This window comes from Aythya marila, assembly GCF_965140915.1.
Source record: "Aythya marila genome assembly, chromosome: 19".
NCBI classification, from domain to species: Eukaryota; Metazoa; Chordata; class Aves; order Anseriformes; family Anatidae; genus Aythya; species Aythya marila.
The window spans coordinates 5,994,274-6,014,688 of NC_139060.1; the positions used below are offsets into that span (position 1 = coordinate 5,994,274).

The 20,415-nt window shown below is 46.3% G+C and overlaps 1 protein-coding gene across 2 annotated transcripts in view; it reads right to left on the reverse strand.

Annotated features, from left to right (window-relative positions):
* The window catches only part of COL5A1 (collagen type V alpha 1 chain), a 147,733-nt gene that overhangs the window by 105,363 nt on the left and 21,955 nt on the right, over positions 1–20,415 (reverse strand). For both annotated transcript variants that reach the window (XM_082775611.1, XM_082775610.1), the window contains exons 2-4: positions 7,549–7,716; positions 1,744–1,957; positions 976–1,138 (exon numbers count right to left, since the gene is read on the reverse strand). In XM_082775611.1, the coding sequence (XP_082631737.1) occupies positions 976–1,138; positions 1,744–1,957; positions 7,549–7,716 (545 nt within the window). The remainder of the gene's footprint in view (positions 1–975; positions 1,139–1,743; positions 1,958–7,548; positions 7,717–20,415) is intronic.

Genomic DNA, 20,415 nt, shown 5'->3' on the forward strand with positions numbered 1-20,415 from the left:
GCTGGCTTCGCTACAGCCCTAATTATCCACCACTGATAGATGTTCCCCATCCCTGTACTGGGTTAGGAGGCCCACGAGATACAGCACTTCCTCCGTGCAAACGCAATAAATACAGAGATAGAGAAGTCAATAGGTCTTCATTTACACTCCATTGCACTGGCGCTGATTTCGGGGAAGCAATTCTAGCTTGCAAGCAAGATCAGGGACAAGATTATTGTGCACAAAAGCCTCAGAAGTACAGCAGACCACAGAAGTTGAAATTGCTAGTGAAATGCATATATTAAGCTATCTGTTGAGCTACAGGAAAAGCTCTTCTACCATATGTACTTGGTCTATAAATAATTCTCTATCTCTTTGCTTAAATCACAAGAGCTCATGGGAACATTCCGCCCATCACGATTTTGGTTTGCTTTTGAAAAAGCAGGCACTGTGTGGGAGGTGACAGGGCTGCCAAAGAATCTGTCAAGGAGACTCATGTCGTGGTGCAAGAACCCAAGAATCAATGACCAGGGCACAGGAAAAGAGCAAGTTCTGAGAACCCCACAGAGTACCACGAGTTGTAAGGGAGATGCCTTCATCTGTTCACTGCCCTTCAAGTATGATTTAAATTGTAACACAGGGATGAATGAAATCCTGTTACTTCCCGAAGTTGGAGCCCTTCCCATGCTAACCGAGCTGAGAGACAAGAGGCACAGACCTACAAGGTTCGTGTAGGGGCTGGTCTAAAACCCCAGCGAGGGTGTGAAACCAGAGAACCAGGGGAGTTAACTCCAACTGTTATGCAGCCCACTAAATAGTGCAGAAAGCATTTGCCTAGTCAGAATGAAGTCTTTAAAGATTAAGTAACAAATTACAGAGTTCTTCTATGCAAAAATCCAAGACAAGTCCCAAAAAATGAGCTGTAAGTCCCCCAGCCAGAGCCTTCCTCATCAGCTCTGTGGAATGCTGCCAGAGCTGCTCGTTGTCTTGACTTACCTCAAAGACTTCCTCATCTAATATCCTCGTTCCAAATACAATGATGCCATTGACGTCAATGATGGGATGGTCACTTCGGTCCAAGAACTTGGTTATTTTCTTTTTACAGTCCAATATCAAAGTGACATTTTTCTTCTGCACACTGATAGCTACTCTGTGCCACCTACAAAAACAATTCACAGATGTTAAACAGAGCCTCGGACTTCCGAGAACAAGCCAACAATTGTAGTAACAATGAATCCTTCATAAAATGTTCCTGGAAGCCTTCATGACCGCTATTGCCTGCAAACTGATGAAAATCAGCCTTGGGCAGACCCTAGACTTATTTGAAATAGAAGTGACAGTGCTGGCAGATGTTTCATTTTCACCCTCCAAATCAGGCAGAACACCTTTTCTTGCTTCACCTAGAGGCAGAGGAACCACCCTAATAACTTGCTAACTTCCCTCTTCCACCCTCCTCAGGTCCTGCAAGGGACTCAATGTGTTTTTTTTCTTGACCAAGTTGATTCTTAGTACCCTTTGTAACAATCAGTGCTCCTGTCCCTATAAACACCAGACAGTCTGCACAGACTAGTATGTGATTCACCCTTTTTTTTATGCAGTGTTTATTTGCCAAAAGGGTACGGTTCAGGAAGAGGACTTTTAGCAGCAGTCAAAGCTGTCTACATACATTATATATGACCCCTATTTTACATCATGTTCAACGCATGCTGGTATTGATATAAACAATGTACTGTTTTTCCCCTTTGTGCACAAAATTTCACTTACTTGCCATCTGCTAGGTTAATGCCTCTAAAGAGAGGATAGTCTTCTGGGCCTGGCTTTCCTGTATGGTCTTCATACAGGAATACAGGAGATCTACCCATCTCCACACCAATTTGCTGGATCCCTTGCTCATTGTAAATTGAGATCAAGAAGGACTGACCTCCTTTCTTCGCTTTTACAGTGGTTAGAATGGAGAAGTCCTCTGGGAATGGGGAAGCTGGAGTGGAAAAGCAGAGAGGTTAGTCAGGTTTCCTTGAAAACAATTCCCTACAGAAACAGTGCTGTCTAATGACCTATGGGGAGAACACCGATTACTGTTTACCCCTCCAGACGTGTGCACCCTAAAAATGTATGTTGGGAAGCATTTAGTTGCCAGCTGAAGATCCATCTTTTCCTCCAAAGCCTACTGATACTAGGTTAGGACATGCTGCAACCCAAAGTATATTGCACAAGCAAAGCCAAAGCAGGGCAGTGCCTCTCAAGGGCTACCTACCCAAAGGGTATATTGAGCATCCAGACACAGACCTGGGCATCGCTGGGGATCTTCCCATTAATGATCAGAAAGCCTTTTTCCAGTCCCTATTGCAATATGTCACAGATATAAAAGTCACACCACATTTGAACTTCCAAGCAAATCACAAGTGAGGAATCTACTGTTCTGGGATGGGAACATGATGCTGAGAAAGCAGAGGTTCTAAAAGAGCTGTTGGTTTGAATCTATTCACACCAAACCCTTCCTTCGTGTATTCTGGAGCATTTAGGAGAGAAGGCAAGAACTTTCTCTATTTCATTTATCACACAATCTCCAAATTAACTTAATATGTCCAGAGGACAGAGGAAATGAAGCATTCCATGCCAGGCAAATAAATCCCTTCAATATTGTGTGTAAGGGAGTATGGGAATTGCATCGGGTTTCATCTCTTCTAGACCAGAACAGAGCACTCTGTGGCTTTGGCTTACAGGGTTGGTACAGGAAAAAATATCTGCTAAGTCTGGCAAACAGTAGAAGATGCTATTTTGTCTGCATATTAAGCAGCTAACAACTTTCCTAGCTTTCTCTCCACTCAGGAAAGCAGACCCATCTCTATTTTTGCAAGGTTTGCAGAGTTTTGCACTGGCATGAAGATCACTAAGTCACGCTCTGTTCAGGATACAGCTCCTTGGGTTTTACTTTTTTTTTTTTTTCTGCCATTCATGCAGAAGCATTAAAAACCAAAAAGCCTGGATGCACATCCAAAACAGGTCTTTAATAATACCAGGAGCATTGCTAAAGGATCTTCCTTGATCAAATTATTACCGGAGACAGGACCTGTTGGAAATGAGGGTACCTACAGGGCATAACCTGCTCACATGCTGCATTTCAGCAGCTTGAGACTTGCGAAGTATTTCTCCTCCAAGGTCCAGACTTTCAAAAACAAGGATTGCATTGTACCACTGGGTGTACAATGTACAATGTACAATGCTTGGGAATTCTTACAGCAAGGCACAGCAGAGCAAAGTGGGGTGGCCCAACCACAGGCAGCGTGGTGCGTGTGCTGTGACCATCTACACATGTGGCAGCTGGCAGCATACGGGGAAAGGAGCAACACATTTTTTAAACTGCAGATCTGCAGCCATATAAACTATAAAAAAAAAAAAAAAGTCAAGCTCAATGCCCAAAAGCTTCAAATAGGTTTCCTCTGCCCCATAGGCTTTTCTTTGGTGGCATCCCAGAGCTGCCTAGGGGATTTTGCCATGAGTACAGGACCCAGGGCATGAGTTTCTCTGACCACAGCAAAGCTAGGAAGTCTAGGAAGTTCACAAATCACCCTCTTCTGCCTGGGAGTTGCTCAAACTTTATTAACTGGTGCTTTAAATGCATTAAGCTTTCCAGCACAGGATGACAGAGCAGGGCAGAGGAGGAGGCAGGAGAAAGCCTGCTGAGCAGCAGGCTCAGCTAACAAGCACTGCTACAGACAGCACTGCAAACAGCACCCGAACAGGGCACCTGTGGATGCCTATGGAGACACTGCATTTACACCCAGTTAACATCCCTCACCCTCATTAAATAGCATTTGGAAAGAAGCATAAAGCATATTCTGAATGGAGGACTCTGTCAATAATTAAGTACTGTGATTATAGCCTGATTTCCCCCCTAGGACAAAGGGCCAGATATTTGGCAAAGGCAGGCATCTGATTTTCGTGCCTCCCATAGGATGAGCTGAGCTTTATCTCCCTCCTGCTGTATACAAATCCTCCTGTAGCACTGAATCAAGACCATACGCCTTCCTGGTTCTAATTACAGGCTACAGTTTTGGGCCTTTTATGTAGAATAGTTCATGTCCAAAATTTCATTATGAATCCACAATACAGTACCTTTCAACTTGAACAAGCTGCCAACTCATTAAAAAGCTGCTTTTAATTTTTTTCATTATTATTAAGATGTCTCCATGGTGACGTGAGTTTCTCAACCCAAATAACCATAACGGATGAATTATAGCTGACATTACTGTTACTGCTCTGCTGTCCTGGCAAAATAACAATGCCTTCACTGTCACAGGAGTGACCCAGGCTATTGAACAACGTATGAAAACAAATCCACATACACAAGGACATATACATGACAATGACCATATGAAGCACGTGGAAACCGGCCCAAATCCCCTTAAAGACAAGGGAGTCACTCCCAACAATAGGTTTGGGATTAAGCCTTCGTTTTCAATCCATTTTAAGCAAGCTTGTTCTGAGATGCTGTGTATCCACCTCTTTACTTAACAGCACCACACCAATGCTGAATTTGGCTCAGTGCTTCTTTACCCCATGGCTAAGTCCTTTTAAATTCACTACGCTGCTTTGCAGGAGGGTGCGTAAAGGGAAGGGCAGGAATGTTTTTGCTGTGCAATAAAAGTGAGCAAGAACAGTGAGCTGATCCAGCTCCCGATACAAACATGACACAGATCTGCTCTGCAAGACGGTGTCATTTCCATAGCCACTTCTCAAAGGAAAACAACTCTTCAGTGTCACCAAGTTCTGGCCCTTTTCTTCATCTGAGAATGCTTCCAATTTTGGAATGGCTCCTTTTCTTCAGAGATAACTGTCCAAGCTATAATACAGATTTCTGAGCCCTTAAATACATACAGAATATATATGCAGACACCCACAGGCAGTGCAGAGAATACAGAATTTGCTAAAGGAATGCACATGACATTTTGCTGGCTGCCACTGAAATTTTGCCTTTCTTGCCTCTACTGGAAGAGCACAGTTTTGCTGGGAAGCAGAACTTAGAAAGCAAGGACAAAGAGCATCTCAGCAGATTTTCTCACTCTTGTGGGTTTGAAAAACAGACAGGCTTTATATATATAGATATATCTTGCTTTGTTGGCTGCGGCTGCAGAAGCAGAATGCAAAGCCAATAAAATTACCATCTTAGAAAAACACCAACTTCTAATTAGCACAAAATACTGTGTACAGTGTACATTTGCCTAGGGTGCTTGATAGCAGAGAGGGCAAGTTATCCTACAGCCATCCCACCTGTTAATATGGGGTACTAAAACCACATGTCCCCAACACACTGCCCTACAATTACTTTGTCTTTACCTCCCCTCTCATTCATTTGGTGGTGAGCTACAGTCACATCTAGTTAGAGATGTGCTGAAAAAGCCTCTGTGGATTTGATGGAAAGCACCAGTGCTTCTTCCCTCTGCTCTTCCCTTCCTAGCTCCTGTCAAGCAGCATGGCAGAATGTTTTGGAAGACTCAATAGGGACAGAGCTACTCCAGCTACTCCAGTTATCCAGGTGAATTGATTGAAAAGTTGCTTGATGACACCACAGAAACACCATCCAAGCTCTTCTCACCCATGAAAGACCATAGGTGCAAGCCAAGAACTCGAAGAGGATGTACAAGTATTAAGGTGGGTCAAAAGCAAGAACATCTCCTACAGCAGGGTTCTTTGACCCCAATTCAGTTCTGCGTGCTCCTGGGTCAACCTGTCTGAGGTGGCAGCATACAGTCTTGGCTGTTATTAGCCAAGAGACTCCAGCCTTGCTTTTTTTTTTTTTTTTTTTTTTATTCTGGGGTCACCATTGTTGCTGCTTTCCACACCACAAAGGCCCTTAGACCAGATTTCACAGCTACAACCACTGAAAAGCTCTTAAGCCAGCTCTGGTTGTATACTCCGAACTGGAAGAGATTCCTCAAGCAGTTCTGAGCTTGAGCACATCAGGCCAAGCCTGGGAATGCTTCCAGATCCAGAGTGCATGACAGCAGGCACACGTGTGCTGGTTACATTGAGCTGATCCTGCCTTGGGACAAGATCATTGACACAGGGGCTGCTGCAGGGCCCTTGCAGCCCATCCCTGGGATGACTGCTCCCCATCCGTATCCATGGGATGTTCCTCTGGGACAAAGGCACAACCTGGCCGAGGGGTGCCATCAGGCACGTGATAGATATAGCAGACACTAAAACAGGGCTTGATACAAAAATGAGCAGCTCCTCCACTAGTGCTGACCCTGCCACGAGCTGTCAGCCCGCAGCCCAGGCACACCACACCGAGCTCCATGCCACCCTCCTCTTTGTGTCAGGCTCTCAGATCTTAAACAAAAGATGCTGGAAGGGTGAACGGTGCACTCCTGCTCACCACAGAATATAATTCACCTGCTTACTGTCAAAACAAGCCAATAATGAAGTCTGAAAATAACCTCAGCGATAATGCATGCAGTGAGGGAGATACGCAACTAGAGGCTGCAAACACATTTGCAGTCCAGCCTTAGAGTCCTCATTGAGGCCACCGACAGACTGGCTCTGATAGATGCAGCACGTTAATTAAAAAACATTAGTAGTGGCATGCCACATTACCTCTGATTTAGCTAATGGATTTTGTACCATTAATTCTCTCAAACACCAAAGGAGCGTGTGCATGTGTCTGTCTGCTCTGCTTCAGTCATCTGCTGCTTCACAAATGAGGTACATCTTTGTGCCTTGTTGCTAAACCTTCAAAGGCACGTTCCCTACTGAACCTAGGAAGCCCTCCAACACCTGCTCTCAGCACCTGCACCCTTATTTTTATACCATGGAGATACAGCAGCACTCCTGGAAGGAGAGCTTCCATGGTGGCCGTGTGTTTGAGACTGAAGCTGTCATGCAGTGAGTAATTCTCCATGTCTGCTGATATGCCCAGTCTTAAAACCACATTTCACATTAATCACCCTTGGCTTGAAAAATTAAGTCTCCAGCACATCCCAAGCAACAAGCAGAACAGTCCTTAGCCCACATGGCCTCCAATGGCGTTGTAAACTCCTGCATCTCTGTGGCTTGCTCTGATGAACCTCCAATTTCCTTCAAACAACTTTTCTTGGGACATCTGTTCTTGTGGGGGCAGTCTATTACTTTTATATGGTGATTATTTGTGTTATGAGACACCACAGCCGCAGAATAAGACCCTACTGTGCTTGGCACTCTACAAACAGAGCAAAACACGGTCTGCATTCCTTCGTGTCTTCCAAGTCTCTCTCCCCAGCTGGGTGCCACTGTGTGATAATGAGACAGTAGAAAGTTTCTAATATAGGAAGGAACAGATGTAGGCAGTGGCCACATCTCCCTCGGTGAAACCTGCCCCCATATTCAAAATGCATCAACAAAAGAACTTACTCTGGTGTTATTTGATGGTTGAAAGCTTACATTCTCCCAAAATAGCAGAGTCACTCCCTGCCAAGGGAGCATACATGCACAAAAAATGAAGGATCCAGGCCCTGTATGTGCCCGGAGAAACACTGAGAAAAGGATCAGGCATTTCCACATAACAACAAAAAAAAAAAGCTGCATACTCACCAGGATACAGCTGCTTTGTCGGTGCACTAAGCTGAGCATCTTTTGTTACTCTATAAGCAACATCTGCTTCTTTTGAAGATCTTCTGCTTGTGCAAAACCCTGTTGTTTTTGTTATACCATCAGGTAAATTATGAAAATCTAGGACCTTCAAGAGGTCTGCAGGTTCAGCTGCAAAAAAGAAAAAAGAAAACAAGAATTAACAGGCAACAGGACTGGCACTTCACATCCAAATCATTAGCCTACATCACAAATCATTCCACCCCTTAAATAACAGATGACAGAAGTTTTCAATACATCTGCAAATACAATGTTAATATCAGCTTCAAAGCTAGGATGCTGTATTGTTGGTCAAAGACACTAATTCAACGCAGAGAACAGTTGATCAGTTGTCTGCACTAGGGGAGAAGGGAGAATATACTATCTTATTAGCTGGAATAGTTATATATTTTCTGGATGTCTTTGCCCAATCCCCATCACACAAGCACATCCACGAAGATTAAGTATCACAGAGGAAATTCATGATCTCAGGGAAAGGCTTTAAATCAGGAAGTTGCCAGAAATTTGCTGATGCAAATGTTTCCATTCTTAAATTGGTTGATACACAAGAAAATGTGAGAGCAAGTATCCTTACGGATTGCACGCTCGTACCATGCAAAACAAGGGCATGGTGATGCACAGCAGCTAGAGTATCAGGTAAACCCACAGCCATGCTTCAGGTTACAAGTGAGCTATGTCAGAGAGCCACACCAGCATGATGTTTCAGTGCTCAGGTGGTTCCTGCTGCCTGCAGGCTCATTCACACCCTCGGAGGGTTTTGTGCACAGCATCTAACCTGCCCAGGGCAAAGCAAGCAGATTTAGGGCAGGAACACAGCACAACTCCACCACCAGCAGCCGAGTGCCTGCCCTGCCACTGCACCCAAGCCCAGATGAGGGCTGTCAAATAATTCCCCCCTTCGGCAGGTATTCCCCTATGAATTCCCACAACCAGCAATGCACACGAGTGCAGTTGCACTTGCCAACAAAACACAAGCTTTACAGGAAAAAAAAAAAAAAAAAAGTTACTCCCCAGCTTGAAAAAAAGCTTATCCTGGTTTGTGGCCTCATGTAGTCTGCTACCTCTGCCAGGAACTTGCCAGGGCACAGCACAGCCACTGCAGCCCACCATGACCACATCCCATCAGGCTCCCATCCTTACTGAGGTGTGCAGCAGCAAAAACCTCCAGTTAAAAGCTAACGGAGCTGCTCACACCCTGTGCTCCCGTGCCAGCAGAGCCAGGGCTGTCACCTCCAGGCAGTTTGGTCTCTCCAGCAGCAATTAAACAGCGCGAGCCATCTCATTAGTTTCCTAATCTGGTCTTGCTCATGTCAGAAGAGATGGCATCACCAGAAGTGGAGTAACCAGATCCGACTTTAAACGCTTAAAAATAAATTGTTTTGAGTTTCGACCCGATACTCGCAGCGAAGCGCTGTCAGGAAGACAAGCCAGCCAACTCAGCAAACCCCTGGCAGTGCCCAAAGCCAGCGCCTGCACAACAGCTTCATTTAGCCTCGCCTGGACAATACATCACAGCTGTGTTCTTTTGCCACACAATCCATTATTTTCCCTGAAGAGTGATATTCCTCAGATCCTCAAGGACAAGCACGCATCAGGTGCTCTGATGTTTGCAACAGCCCAGACAAGCCCTGGGCTGGCTGCCCCAGCTTCCATCTGTGTCCCAGGACATCTCGCCACGCCGATGGCCAAGGGTGCAAAGCTCATTGCCAGCTGCTAATAGAGTGTTTGCAAGAGGGTCTTCCAAAAGCCTGTGCCAGACAACACTGCCTTCACCCACAGGGATGGACTACGATATATACGTTAGCATTGAACACAAAAAGGCCAGCACTGGAAAGAAATAAGAACAGATCTTTTTAAAAAAATGAAGTTTTGGTTACCAAGAAGATCTGCCTAATATTTGCATGGAAAACTCACGTACATTGTTAGGCAGCTTTAAAAAGTTTCCACAATCCTGAGAAATTGGGTCCTCAATGAGAGATTGCAAACATATGGCAAATCCAAGTCAACACAGCAGATAATAAACCAGCTGAGAGAGTCGGGGCCAAGAAGCATACAGCTGTGATATTTCCTCATTTCTCATTCTTGTTAGACAGAATATGGATGACATTTGTCTAAGCAGTCTTTGCAGCTTGGATCTTCCCACTGCCTTTAACCATGCTTTATTTCATGCAGAAATTCCTACGTACTCAGAGCCCAAGCTGCCTATAAGCAACAAAAGTGATTATAGTGTAAGTCCAGCTCTGTTTCCAGCTCCCTCCCTGTGCTCCGGGAGATTCAGCTCAGCCAGAACCAAGCTGCCTCCAAAATTTATTTACAGAGAAGAGGGGAAAAAGGCAGCGAGGCAGGGGGAGGGGATGTGAATTCCAGACTCCTGACATCAGCCGTGCTCCCCAGGCGCAGGCTGCAGGGGATTTGGAGCCTCTCTCGCAGCGCTGCACGCAGCCGTCCCGCAGCGGGGCTGAGCTGGCTGCAGGAACAGAAACTGCTGCAGAAGAATCCACCACTCAAAATCCCATCTCCTAAAATCCCATCTGCTGGGGTGACCAGAACTGGGCAAACACTCCCAGCAAAGCAGCCCCGGAGCACTAGAGCCGGTTGTGGGCATCTTGCATTAGTGTACAGTGCTGGATGGGGTAAGTGCTGCTTGCTACAGCTGTGCAGTGCACGGAGGGGAAGTGCAGCACAAAGACAAAAAAAAAAAAAAGGCAGATTTTGCCAGCTCTATGCATTAACTGAATTATACCACTTTCAAGTCAGAAGGCTGCTGCTTGCTAAAAGTTCCTGCAGCAGTTACAGCAAGGCAGTGAGTTCAGAGCTGGAGCTCCTCCAGCAGCCACCAGCAGGTTGCAGGCTCTGCTCTCCAGCCCCTGCTCACAGCCCTCCGACCGCCCTCACCCAGCACCACAGCACCCAGCACCCTGTGCAGGATGGTTCAAGCATCTGCCTGCCAGCCTCTGCTGCTCTCCGTCTCCTAACACAACGCGCAATTCATCTTCGTTTTGAAGATCCTCTACGCCTCTAACTGTGATGGATTAGCTCAACACAAGAAATTAAAGTAAAACAACAGTGTGGGCACCACTCAGAGTAGGAAACAGACTGCAGACTGCGCAGGTGAACAGCAGGAGAGGAGAGCTTCTGTTAGAGACATGCACGAACATCACCTCTGCTTACTCCTAAGGAGCTCAGGAGCCAGCTTGGATCCTTTGCTGCGCGCTCCAGCACTAAGAGCTCTGGTCTGAGTGGGATTTGAGTAGGATTTAAGCAGCATGAAAGCCTCCAGCTCTTTCTAGAAAGATGCAATTCACACAGGAGCAGCTCTTATTCATGCCCAGTTAACCAGTTTATTTCCCCTTCATTTTTTTTCAGCCAAATTTAAACCCAGCAATCTCCTGTTAGGAGCTACGACGGAAGCCGCAGAAGGACAGAGACCAGCCTGACCAAGGCCAGGCCCTGCAGGGTATTTCTTACAAGCTTGCACCGGGCTTGGCCCGCATCCAAGAGCTGAATTAGTTGTTGCTATATGAAAGCTCCATTTTTTTTTTTTTTTTTTTTTTTGCTATTTTATGAATAACATTACTATGCAACATTACACACTGGGTCATTCTTTTGCTTGAGATGCACAGGGCTGCCCGAGGAGACCAGCAGCTCCATCCCTGCTGCACCAGAGGATGGCAATAAACCCAGTAGGCAAAGAAGCAAACCATAAATAGGTAAAATCAGACCAAAATCAGGGCTATCTTGGGCCAGAGGCTGCCCCAAAAGCCTGCCCCCAGTAGTGGGAAGCCCTTGAGTGAGACAGAGCACCACTCCCCACCTTTAACAGAGCCGAGATGAATGACACATTGAGCCCGCAGTGGGAAAAGCTGGAATTAAACCCTTAATTCCTCCATGTCTAACAAGAGCTTTAACCACAAAACCAATCTGTGTTAATTGGGTTCCTAATTTTTTAATTACCTGTTAAAACCTGGGCTAGAGGCTGCAGGTTTTAGCTTTATCTCCACCCTCCGGGCAGCAGTGGCCAGTTGCCTTTCTCCTCTCACACATCACAAGGAGGCAAATCAAGTAGCAGTCACTGAAATAAGCCCACTGGCTTCAGGCTGCACACAGGCTCCAGCTCGGCCCTGCCACACTCAAATGCAGCCACACAAACTGGTCAGGCTCAGCTGTGTGACACAGAAGCATGGCAGAAGTCTTGAATCAAGTCAAGGACACCAGAGCATCGCTGACATCTGAAGGTGCACACTGCAGTGCACCAAGCACTTGTGACCATGGGCAAGCCCCATTCCTAACACGACTGGGATGTTCATTCTCACCCTTCCCTGTTATTTAAATTAAATTACAAGAGGGGAAGAGGTCTTAAACCATACTGAGCCTTCAGGACACATGCAACAATAAACAAGGATTATTTAATGCCATTACACTTGCATAGAGCAGAAAGGTGGAGAACCAGACTTTTAGACACTTCACTGAAGGCCAGTTAAAGACTTTCCATGCACCACATAAAGGTTATACGAAGGTTAAACAGTTTAATTTAGCAAGTTTAACAAAAATCCTAGTAAGAATAAGATTGCAATCAGGTTCAGGCCTCATGGCTACTGCCTGCTCTATCGCAGAATAAAGGAGCTACCTACTCTTGCTGGAAGCTTCCCATACATTCTCTGCAGACACTTTTGCTGGAAATTTTTGGGGAGAACAGCCTTTCCCATAGACTTTCTGCCTGCATGGCACAATACCCAAGCTCAGCCAGAGCCCATTGGGCCTATGGAAAGGAAAGGGAAGGAAATTCCCTGAGGACAGGATCTCCAAAGGGATTCAGCCCAAATGGAACAAGCAGTCAGATCTGATTCCACCACGTTGACTGAACTGCAGCGAGCTCTTCTGAAACTGGGCTGCTTTTTCCACCAGGCTTGATACCAAACCCAAACCCTTCTAAAATAACATTTTCTGGCCAAGGCACTTTGTTCCTTTCTCACCTGCAGAAGATAAATTCCTCACTATTTCTTCACTCCTACAAGAGCAAAGAGGTGCCAGCCCAGAGAAGCGCACACTGCACTGGTTCCCTGCTCCTCTCCTTTTACCACTCACTTGGTAGTTCGCCAGCTTAATGTTCTTGAAAGCACGATGGATCACCAGGAAAATAAGACATTATATCCTACCTCCAAAGAAAACAACCCATGGAAATGGTGCTGCTGAAGCTCAGTGCAAGATCAACTTGCAGCTTCTAGAAACCACTCTGAAAATCTGAGCAGATGCAGCCTTCGCCAGAAGTCATTAATCTAAGCCATATTTATGCCTGTAATAATAACAACAACACCTGAAGCAATGCTCCTGAATGGGCCCCAAACCATTTTACCAAGTGTCAGGATACATGAGTAGCTTACAATATTACCTGGGGGGGTATCTGCAATTCCGGTGTCTGAAGGATTACCAAATTACAAATAACAAGCCTTGAAACAATTCTCCCCCATCATTTTTCAAGGCATTTAAGTAAATCCCCAAGGAAATCTATAGTATTTAAAACTGCCACTGAGCTGAAGAGTGAAGCTATTGCAGCCTGGCACAACTGGTGACAGGCATTATCCACGGCCTCCCTGCTTCATGGGGGGCACTCAGCTGCAGCTTCTCCTGCCCTGCCACGCTGAGCAGCACCAACAGGCACTAGGCAGAAGGAAAAAAAAGGTGGTTGACAAGAGCATGGAATGGATTCCACTAAATTATAAAGTCTAAATGTTTTTTTTTCCCAAGTATATAAAGGAGGATAAGTCCTTTTTATTTAAAGTGGCCTTTTAATTATGTATAGGAAATTTTATAAATCTTGTAAGTTGCCTTCTAGTTTTTCCAGTGTGATGTTCAAGCTTTTCCAGCTACCATTCAGTATCATTTGTTAAAATAAAACTAAAACATGACTCTAGCAGCAGAGACCTTCAGATAGAAAACAAGAGAACTCCACCAGGTATTGATATCCCTCATGCAAATCCCAGCAAGTTGCAGTGCTGCAATGCTGCATCTCACCTGCAAGTTTACAACAGGGCACACCTGGCACAAGAATCAGATTCCATGTCATTGGAATCCGTGCTGTACCTGCAGCACCCAGTTTACCCCTTGTAAACTAGCTCCTAAATCAACCACTTCTTTTCACAGATCTCTATACATTTTCTAGTAAAGCTGCAGGGGATGCTATAGAAAAGTATGGCATTACTGAAAATACATTTGCTTTTCCAAAAGACCTCAATGGAGAAGTTGAAAAGGGCTTTAGCAGCAGTTTAGTACTGTGCAGTGCAGTACGTGTACAGCAAACATATGGCAAAAATACACGCAGCTGTGCCCAAAACTAGGTTTAACAAAGCCTTCCCCTTTCACTTAATACTATTATCATCTTGGGGTACTTATGGAGCTTTTTCAGTGATATCTAACATCTTGCATGTCTTCAGCATCTTCACTATGTTCCTAGAGTTTAGGAGCCAAAAAAATCCCCCTTTCTCCAACTCTTTACCTTGTAATACCCTTCAAAGTGAAGATATCCCCACCTGTATCTGAAACTCCTGAAACATACTTTTTTTTTTGTGCACAGGCAATGTATTTTTGCATTCGTGTAACAACTGCAATGTTTGAATGTCTGGACAAGAGGTCACCACCCTGTAACAGTGAAGAACCGTTCTTCTATATCTGGTTTCATAACAGTTGAAGGGCATCCAAAGACTTTCAGGACTTCATGACACAGCACTTAGTCATACTACAGCTTACGTGCAATTATTGCCAAAGATCTGAGATCACAAGGTGAAGAATGAATAAGCATTTCTGTTCCCAACTCACTCCAGGTGCCCTCTGCAGCTTTAGCATTTAATACAGAACCCAGTCTGGGCATCTGTACTCGAGTGTCATCACTAAAGAACCAGGCTTCCTAGGAAGGGGAGCCTTCCCGTATGAACAGGCTATCTCAGCCCTCAGCAAGTAGTGACAGCAAACAAGGTGAATAAGGATTATTTCAGAAAAGTGTCTCCTTGAAGATTACCTTGAATCCTAAAGAAAAGGAGGAACAGTTTTACTGGAAAAATGGAAGAGGTGCACTGCAGTTCCCCTGCCCACAACTGTCCAGGATCAACCAGCTACCTTAGGTTGCCTCCTTTATCTTGTACAAATTCAGAGATGTATTCAGAGATGTAAACGTTGCCCCTGGGTTCTCACCACTAACACCAAGAGCAGAATACAGCCCTGAGCATGGACAGATCCAGCTCCTGGACCCAGACAAGTCACTGGTTCACCTGTACAGCCTTGGCTGAGCCATTAGTGCCAGGTGACGTGACAGACACAGGGTGGATGGATACTCGGCTCCCTGGCTTTAGCGAAGCCAGAGAACCCATGCCTTCATATTCCCATATTTTGTCGTCTTTAAGCTAGAAAATCACCAGCATCTGTGTTTTGAGATTACGAGACATTTTATAAGGATTTACAGGTACTCAGATGACAAGCATGACATTATTACCAAATTTCCCCCAGTTAATAGAGTCAATATATCCTGCACAAACAGCATCAAGCAGAGCACCAGTGTCTCACTTATCTTCCCAAACAGGGAAGGAGGGCTCTGCAGGGCTGCCTGAACACACAGTAAAAATGCCCTCCTGGGAAGAGATGGAGGAGAGATTACAGCTTATTTTTAAAAAGAAAAAGTGATTTCCAACAGAAGCCCAAAAAGTCCCTGAGCTGTGAGAGGATGGAGCTGCTGGCACAGCATCACTGGAGCGACCAGGGACAGGAAGAGCCCGCTGTGACCCAGCAGCAGTGTGCTTTAATCCTGACCCAGGAAACCCAGCCAAGGTCCAGGTCCCTCTGAGAGAGCTGAACCTCAGCACCAGAGCAGCACGCTGGGCACCTTGCTGCCCAGTGTGGAAGCCAGCTGGGGAAAAACACAAACAAACCCTTTGTCTTCCATCTTCACCAGTTTGGCTTTTCCCCCACCCAGTGCTTTTCCAAAATTGTTTGTTAGCACTAAAACACTTAATTATTTCCTAGCCCGAGCCAAGGGGCTGCCCTTACAGGCACAGGGAGCAGCAGCACCAAAGCCAGACCTGCTCAGGGGGATGGGTGCCTGTTCCACCATGTTCAGGGTTTCTCTTGTTCCCAAGCCCCTGCCCAGAGGTTTAAATATCCATGATTATAGCAGGAATGATTCAAGCACCAAAAGGTAAATGCTCCTGTACTGATATCTATACCAGACAGCTAAATGCAGATGAGAACAAAGCTGCTTCACTTAGCAACATCCGCTTCGTGCCTGCAGAATTTCAACAATTTTTGCTCCTTATCTATATGCTTTTCACCACTGTTGGACTTGGGCTCCAGCCCTCAGATAATTAACTATCCAAACAAGATGGCAGAGGCTAAGACAACAAAAAAAAATAACCTTAAGCTCCAGTTGCCATTGTTCGAGCACCCTTTGGATTGAATTAGTAGCCCCTTGAATTCTTCAGCATGCCAGCAGCCCAATAAAACAAAATGACATTTGGACAAAGGAAAGGCATTTTAAGAAGGATAATCAGGGAGTCTGAACTGCAGGATTGAAGCTCTGGAAGTTCGTTCCCTAGGAAGGGGCACGCTACAGCAAAAAATGCTGACTACGTCCAGGGTCAGATCCTCATCTGGTACACATCAGCTCAGATCCAATAGCTGCAACAAATCTGTCAATTCACATTGCTCTAGATAACTGAATATTTCACCAATGACTCATGTCGTCCCCTTATGGGGTTTTTTAAAGGCCCAAGTAGTCCCAACTGTGAACAAAGGAAACCATTATACAGAACCAGATTCAAAAGATCATATACATAATCCCAAAAGGGATAGAAAGAAACCCAGAACCGATATCAGAGCAGCTCTGCAAGACTACATTAAAACCCGAGGATCAAATAATCTTTGTTCCTTTCAGCATAAATCATTTTTTTAAAAAAAATCAATCATTTGGGTTTCTAACAAAGCTGTGGTGTTAGCAGCCAGCAGCAGAGAGCAGGCCTTCCCTCCACAGAATATAATTAAACCACGCAAATAATCTCCGCTGCAAATGCCACGCAGAGAACTTCAGGACAATTCAGAGCAAACAGGCGAGCATTTAAGACTTCAGGGAAACTCCCAGCCCCATTCAAGATGGGGAGCAAATATCCCATTCATTTTGAAGAACGAAGGATTTCAGATTCTGCTCTAGAGGAAGAAAAAACACAGCTTTGCAGGGTTGGCTCCATGAGCAGAGGTATTTGAAGCACGAAGGGTACTGAAGGGGTCTGGGATGCTGACAAGCCATCTCCTGACAGGGGAAGCTCTGGCCAGGGCAATTCCTGGGAGCCCAGCACCACCACCAGTAGTGCAGCCCAGTGATACCCATCATAGGGATGCTGGCGGCAGCTGCTGCTGCACGCTGACAGCACGTCAAGGGAACATCCTACAGGAGGGATTTCTGCACCCTCTGAGGAGCTGCTGATCCCAATTCCCACAAATCCTGGGAAAAGAGGAGCACAGGAGAAAGGCGGTGGTGGCCTCCCCAGAAGGGCAGCCCCGTGGGGCACCAAGCCAGCGCGTACAGTCCCAATCCCAGCTCCCACCCATCCACTAGGGTAAATCCACTAGGATTTATATTTTATTATTTTTTTATTTTTTATTTATTTTTTAAACTATATGCCCCCAAAGAGGAGGCCGCTGAAGCAAAACACTCCAAAAAAAAAAAAATTACCAATCCTTTTAAGGCAGAGCACAAGGATGAGCCCAGCTGCCCCCACCCCCGGGCCACATCAGGGCCCAGCACCACTGTTCAGTGTCCAAGCCTTTTTACGGGTCTGTCCTGACAGCAGGGCCAAGGGAAAGAGGTGAATCACCGGCCTCACCATCCCGGCCTCTGCTCGCACGCCTGGGCTGTGGATGCCGTGCATTCCGGCCTGCCCACGGCCCCGCCAGGCCCAGCCCCGCTCCCCAGGGCAAGGGGAAGCTCTCCCCTTCCCCACCACTTCCCTCCAGTGTTTCTGGGTCACGGTGACATCTCGGGAAGCTTTCCAGCAGGATTTTGGTTACTGGCAAGAGCCTTGCCCTTTACACGCAGTAAGGGCGGGCGGACTCGAGCTCTCCGAGTTGTTAGAGCTGCATTATTAGGGCCACAAGCATGCACTCAGCAGATCTGCAAACGGGAACTGTGATGGGGCATGACTTCATCTTCCGAATGATTAACGGGGAGGCCCAAGAGCTTGGTTTTAGGAGCAGTTTCTCAATGCCAACCATGAATGGATGCAAGTTCAGTGCAGATGAACCCGCCCCCTTCTTAAATTCCCCAGTTTGTTTCTTTATTTAAAAAAAAAAAAAAAAAAAAAAAAAAGGAAAACACTTAGATCCTCACAAGGCTCTAGACCGCCACACATGCAGACATACCAGAGAGAAGTCACCTTGAAGCGGCTGTCACCTGCCTGAGCACAGCCTCACCACAGCCTTTTAGAAATCAGCTCCACAGGCACAGCACTGAGCTTTTCTGGGTTGAGGGCGGGCAGAAATACTGATAGAGATGTCCCCAGCTGCCCAGCACCTCATGCTTTTCTGCAGGAAACAAGGAAGAACCAGCAGGTACCTGATTGTGGGAGCACACAGCCCAGCTCCACAGCAGGAGGGCTGCAGGCAGCATGTCTCCCACACCAAGCTGTCCCAACGAGCACGAGCTCTGTGTCAGCACAGGACCACACGTGCAGAATAGGATGCTTCAGGGGCTGGGGACATCAGCATCCCCTGGGGACCCAAAGTCACACTCCACCATAACCATTCTGCACAGCCCAGGACAACCCAACCAGGCTGCAGGTCTCACCTGAGGCAAAAGAAGGTTTTAAGAAAACAAACAAACAAAAAAAAAAAAACTTTCCTGCTTTTCTCAGTGATCATTTTCTGGCTGGGGCTTAGGGGACAGACACTGACTTCCCTGCACTGCCCAGGGCTCAGCAGGGAGGGCTCTGTGCAGCTCTCTGGAGCAAAGCCCCATGGCAGGTGTATTTTAAGGGGAAAGGCAAGTTCACCATTTTGTCTCCGCTCCAAGGAGCCCAACGTGTTGCCAGACATTCTGGCACTTGGACAACATTTGCATTTTCAAAGTACTTTGTAATGATCAACTAATTAATGCTCTTTACAGCCTGCAATTAGGGCCTGATCCAACACTGCTTTCAAGTCAGACAGTTTGCAACCAGTTTTAGTGCAGTGCAGAGAGGTCACTCCTGCACTGAACACAAGTTGACATGCTCACCTCCCAGAATGGGGAGGGAGAAGAACATAAAGCTGCTGTAACACCATCAGAGCAGGCGTGAGATCCTGCATCAGCTGCCACAGCACACTGCCAGGGCTGCCCAGCCATTCCAGGATGCTAGAGCACATCACTGAGCACCTTGCTTCCTCTCTTTGCCATCCAAAGCTACCTGGAAGTTAACCAGGAACAAGGGCATCGCCTTGCTCAAAGTCAGGCAGATGTGGATCAAGGCCATGACCTCCCTCTGCGTGACTTCTCACTCAGAACTCCCCAAATACAAAGTTTTCCTGCTAAAGTAATGTTTGGTAGCCCTCTGGATTATTTCATGTTGGCTAACTGTCCCTCAACCCATCTGTATTCTGGATGCTTATGAGGATTATAAGGACTCAGTGTATAGGCACAGGGAAAAGGATCTACTCCACGCAATGGTCCGTGACATAGCTAGAAAGCAAGCCCAAGTCAAACACAACTCGTACAATGTCTCACCTTCCATGCATATGATCATACAGAGTTGGTCAGCTAATCCACATTGCAGTCAGCCCTGGTGGCTGCAGATCTGCCAGGACAGTTTAGGAACAGCACAAGCCATGGACAGGGCTTCTCCCCCTCCTCTCCCACACTAGTGGCTGCAAGCAGTTAAACCAGGATGAACATAAGCAGCCTACATCTGCACAGAATGGCAAAAAACACATCTCTCCTGGGATCTTCATGGTCAGAAAAAGCTCACCGGACACTTTCTAAACAGGAATCTGTACCAAGAGAAATGGGACCACACTGACACTCTTTGCAAGTGCAGTGCAAAGAATTCTGCTCCCTCCCAGCGCTTTCCTGGGGTACCTGGGGAAAACAGGAGATGCTAAAGAGGTACCAGGGAGCAGGCTGTCCAGTAGCCATGGCAGAGCTGCTGTTGCACAAGGACACAAGGGACAAGAGGTACAGAGGGACAGCATTCTGATAGATCACAGAACATCACACATTGGGATGGACCCACAGGAACAGAGTCCAGCTCCTTGCTCCCCAAAGACGGATCAACACAGCTTGGAGGGAGCAGACAAAATGGACAAGATTTGGGGGAACATCCACCATTCTGGAATGTTCTCTATATAGCCTTCTTGTAGCCATGCCCAGCCCTTTAATTCCGTTAGCACAGCAAGCAGACTGCCCATCCAGGAGCACTGACACAAGCAACCACATAATTACAATTATTTCCACCATGGTAAACACCGCAGCTACAGCTGGGGCTGGCAACCAGCATCAAATCACCAGTGCATCACCTCACCACTTAAACAGGGAACAAAACCACACAAGGGTTTGCTGCAGGGCACCGTCCCACGCCCTGCACAGGTAGCCCAGCTGGGATGCTTCCACAGCAAACATTTCAGAGCTAAAAGCTCATTTTCATGCACTGTGGGTGTTTTGCTGTCCACAGAGTTTATGGGACTGAGCATAAGCAATTTTAATTTTCAAATGTCTTATTGAATTTTTAAGGAGCCCACTGAATTATTTCCAGCACTACTGAATACGTAGATATTTTTGAAACAAATGTGAAACCAATTATT